General features: G+C 40.9%; 1 protein-coding gene across 1 annotated transcript; it reads right to left on the minus strand.

Annotated features, from left to right (window-relative positions):
• Nucleotides 1–705: 705 nt before the first annotated feature.
• Nucleotides 706–3,024, minus strand: LOC107610493 (uncharacterized). Its single transcript, XM_016312543.1, has 3 exons — nt 2,314–3,024; nt 1,162–1,698; nt 706–1,116 (listed from the first exon to the last, which is right to left on the minus strand). Exons 1-3 carry the CDS (start codon nt 3,022–3,024, stop codon nt 706–708), a joined length of 1,659 nt encoding a protein of 552 aa, XP_016168029.1.
• Between the last annotated feature and the right edge of the window lie 337 nt (nt 3,025–3,361).

Below are 3,361 nucleotides of genomic sequence, written 5' to 3' on the forward strand. Positions count from 1 at the left end.
TGTAGCACGTGACGCTCTGTCACGCATACACGTTAGCCATGAGTACGCGTCGCTTGAACTCGGCACTGGCCACGCGTAAGCGTTAGCCACACGTGCACATCGTATGTCTACTGCACAAGTCACGCGTACGTGTCGTCCATGCGTACGCGTCGCTTCCAGCTTCTCAAAACATCAATTTCTTGTGTTCCTTCCACTTTTGCATGCTTCCTTCCCATCCTCTATGCCATTCCTGCCCTATAAAACCTGAAAACACTGAACACACATATCACGACATTGAATGGTAATAAGAGAGGATTAAAATTAGCAAATTTATGGCCAAAGAAGCGTGTTTTCAATCATAGCACAAAATTAGGAAGAAAAATGTAAAACATGCGAATTCTATGAATAAGTGTGAGAATAATGGATAAAATCCACTCAATTCAGCCTAAAATGTACCACGAAATAGTGATGCATCAATCCTCCTATGGCTGATCCTAACGATATGAGTAACGAAACATAAATAAGACAAATCAAACCTTGACCATTAAAGGACATGACACTTAAACCCCTAACAATGTGCATAGCATGACAAATCGAACCCTAAGATATCTGTGGCATATTCTGGCTTGAGTCATTGGCAACTACAATCTGCAAATCATTTCCCTTAGCTGCCCGTTTCTCTTTCTTAGTCATGGGTCTCCAGTTAGGATCCTTTGCTTCATTTTTTCATGTCCTGTAGTAATGGCCAGTTTGTCCACACTTACTGCATGTGACCTCAAAAGACTTCCTTTCTTTATTGGTGTGCATTTCTTTCTCGATTGAGTTCACCTTTCTCTTCATTTTTGGGCAGTGTGCAGGTCTCTTTATTGATGGAGGATCACATGGTGGAGCAGTAGTTGGAATCCAGTATTCTTCACTGTTGACAGGTTGGATGCAGTGTTTGTAAGTGGCCCTAATGGATTCCATGGTCAGCCACTTATGCACAAACTCCTCTGGTTTCAACCCTATCTTATACATGGTTACAACTGCATGCCTGCAAAGCATTCTTGAAGCAGAGTACAATATTTTAGTTAGGAAATAATACCCTAGACAATATATAGCCGAATTTACATAGGAGTTAGAATTACCAGTGAGTTGCTAAACATTGCAAGTACATGTCCTTTGCTACAGATTTACACCAACCTTGTGGTTTCCTCTATGTACTTCAAAAAGAACTCTATCGTTGTCTCCAGCCCAAATTGCTCTCCACTTGTTGGCTCTAGGCTTGACAAACTCATTTAGCTTTTTTTGTTGTACTGGGGTCAACTGACCAGAATAAGCCTCCAATTTTCTCTTGTGTGTGGCCATTTTTCTCATCAGGTAGCACTGTAAGTCCTCACATATCGTCAGAATTAGTTTTTCCCGGTATTCAACAATCTTCGCGTTCCATAACTCGCACATGTTTTTCGTGATGTTGTCGACTTTGGGACCGTGACTGAAGTAAGCCTTAGTCCACACTGCAGGCTCAAACCTTTGAAGATACTCCCAAGCTCCCATATTCACTTTCTTCATTTTCTCCATAGCAGTATTGAACTCTTGGAACGTGGTGCATCGTGCACATTCCCATACCAATTGTTTAGTTTGCTGATCCTTGAAATGCTTGATGAAATTTTTCCAGATATGCACACAGTTTTTGTGGTGTGTATTAGGCATTACTTCCTTAATTGCCAACTCCAAACCCTTCATGTATCATAAATTAAAAAAAAAAACAAATGAGCACCAACCAAGAACAGAGTACAAGCATGGTTTCACCATTCATACATATAACTTAATAATTTTGCAACTTTAACTCATATGAAGGTACTATGAAAGTTAAGATCAAGCAACCACTAGGCTATGCATAACACCCTAACAACCTTAACTCATAAAAGTTAATATCAAACCTAACATCAAACAACCAATAGGAACGTAGTAACTTAGTCATGTTACCTTCTATTGGTCCGAAATAAAATTCCAACCAAACTGCCTCACTTCTCCCAAGTCCTCTTGTAAGAGTGTCAAAAATCACTTCCATGTGTCTTTGCATTCGTTAGGAACGACTGCATAGGCTATGACAAATAAATGGTTACTGGCATCCTGCCCCACTGCACTTAATAGTTGGCCACCGTAGTACCCTTTCAGAAAACAACCGTCTAGGTCGATAAGAGGTCTGCAACCCTCTTTAAACCCCTTCTTACATGTGTCCAAGCTTATGTATAACCTATCAAATAGGGAAAAAGAATATGGCTGGGGTTGTCTCCACTAATCCTGTGACCCGGGATTACTCCTATGTAGCTCATTCAGATAATCACGCACCTTTCCATATTGTTCCCTGGAATTACCAATTACAACTTCTCTAGCAACTTTAAGTGCCCTGGCGATCATTCCGGGGTTCAGCTGGACATTGTACTCTTCTATCATATGCTCCATTGCATGTCTTGGTTTCATGTTGGGTTGAATGAGAAGTTTTTTAATTAGCTTAGAAGCCACCCATTGACGGTCAGCCATGTTACTACCATAGTCCCTAGCACAAGTATGCTCATCAAATAAGGTCTCCACTTGGAAGTATCTAGTGGCAGAATTCCAAGAAGTAAATATCAACCAAGGATAACCCTCAGCTGCACATGCTGCCTTCAGTCTATGCTTCTCATTCTTAATGTATAAGACGTCCTTTCTTTCATAAACAAAGTAGTTTTTTAGTGCCTTTTTGAAAAGCTCAATTGTTGGGAACAATTGTCCAACCTTGAACTCAACCTCACCATATTCACTATCTTCATCAAATGGATCAAATGCTGTCTTACCCTCGTCCTCTGAAGAGATTGGGCTGTTGAAGGCCTCACTCTCATACTCATACGGCTTTTCATAGTCACTATCCATCTCCACATTGGTTGGAACCGAACCAGACTCATGAAGCCCTTCACCCACATTATTTTTGTCACCACCCTCTGTCACGCCCACAGGGCTTGGTTTCTGTCCTCCTCTTGGGCCTCCAACATTTGGCCCAGGCCCAAAATTTCGTCCTTCCATGTTTCCATCAGACAACCCATCCCTTAGTATATGTCTTCTTCTAACACCTGAATACTTTTTAGAGGTCCTCTTTTTTTAGCAGTTTTTGGTAAAATTTTAGGACTAGTGCCAAATGAAGAAGCCTTATTACCCCCCACTCTTTTTCTTAGCTGAGACTCTTTTTCTCCCTTCACCATCTGTGTTCCTAAGTTCCTCATCACTATCCTTGTCATCTGTCTCATAACCAGCAGTCTCTTCATACATTTTTCTCTTACCAGCACTGATTTCTTTAGCCCCATCTTTTTCTTTTTTTCTCTTTTCCCTTTATCACTACTGCTGTTATCTATCTCATATCCAA

This window comes from Arachis ipaensis, chromosome B8, assembly GCF_059453495.1.
Source record: "Arachis ipaensis isolate K30076 ecotype BB chromosome B8, ASM5945349v1, whole genome shotgun sequence".
Taxonomy (NCBI): Eukaryota; Viridiplantae; Streptophyta; class Magnoliopsida; order Fabales; family Fabaceae; genus Arachis; species Arachis ipaensis.

Coding starts and splice junctions, on each gene's coding strand:
- LOC107610493 (XM_016312543.1), bottom strand. CDS start 3,024: ATGGAAGGACGAAATTTTGGGCCTGGGCCAAATGTTGGAGGCCCAAGA. Junction 1,699..2,313: donor CCAGGGAACAATATGGAAAG/GTGCGTGATTAT, acceptor TGATACATGAAG/GGTTTGGAGTTGGCAATTAA. Junction 1,117..1,161: donor TACATAGAGGAAACCACAAG/GTTGGTGTAAAT, acceptor TGCAATGTTTAG/CAACTCACTGGTAATTCTAA.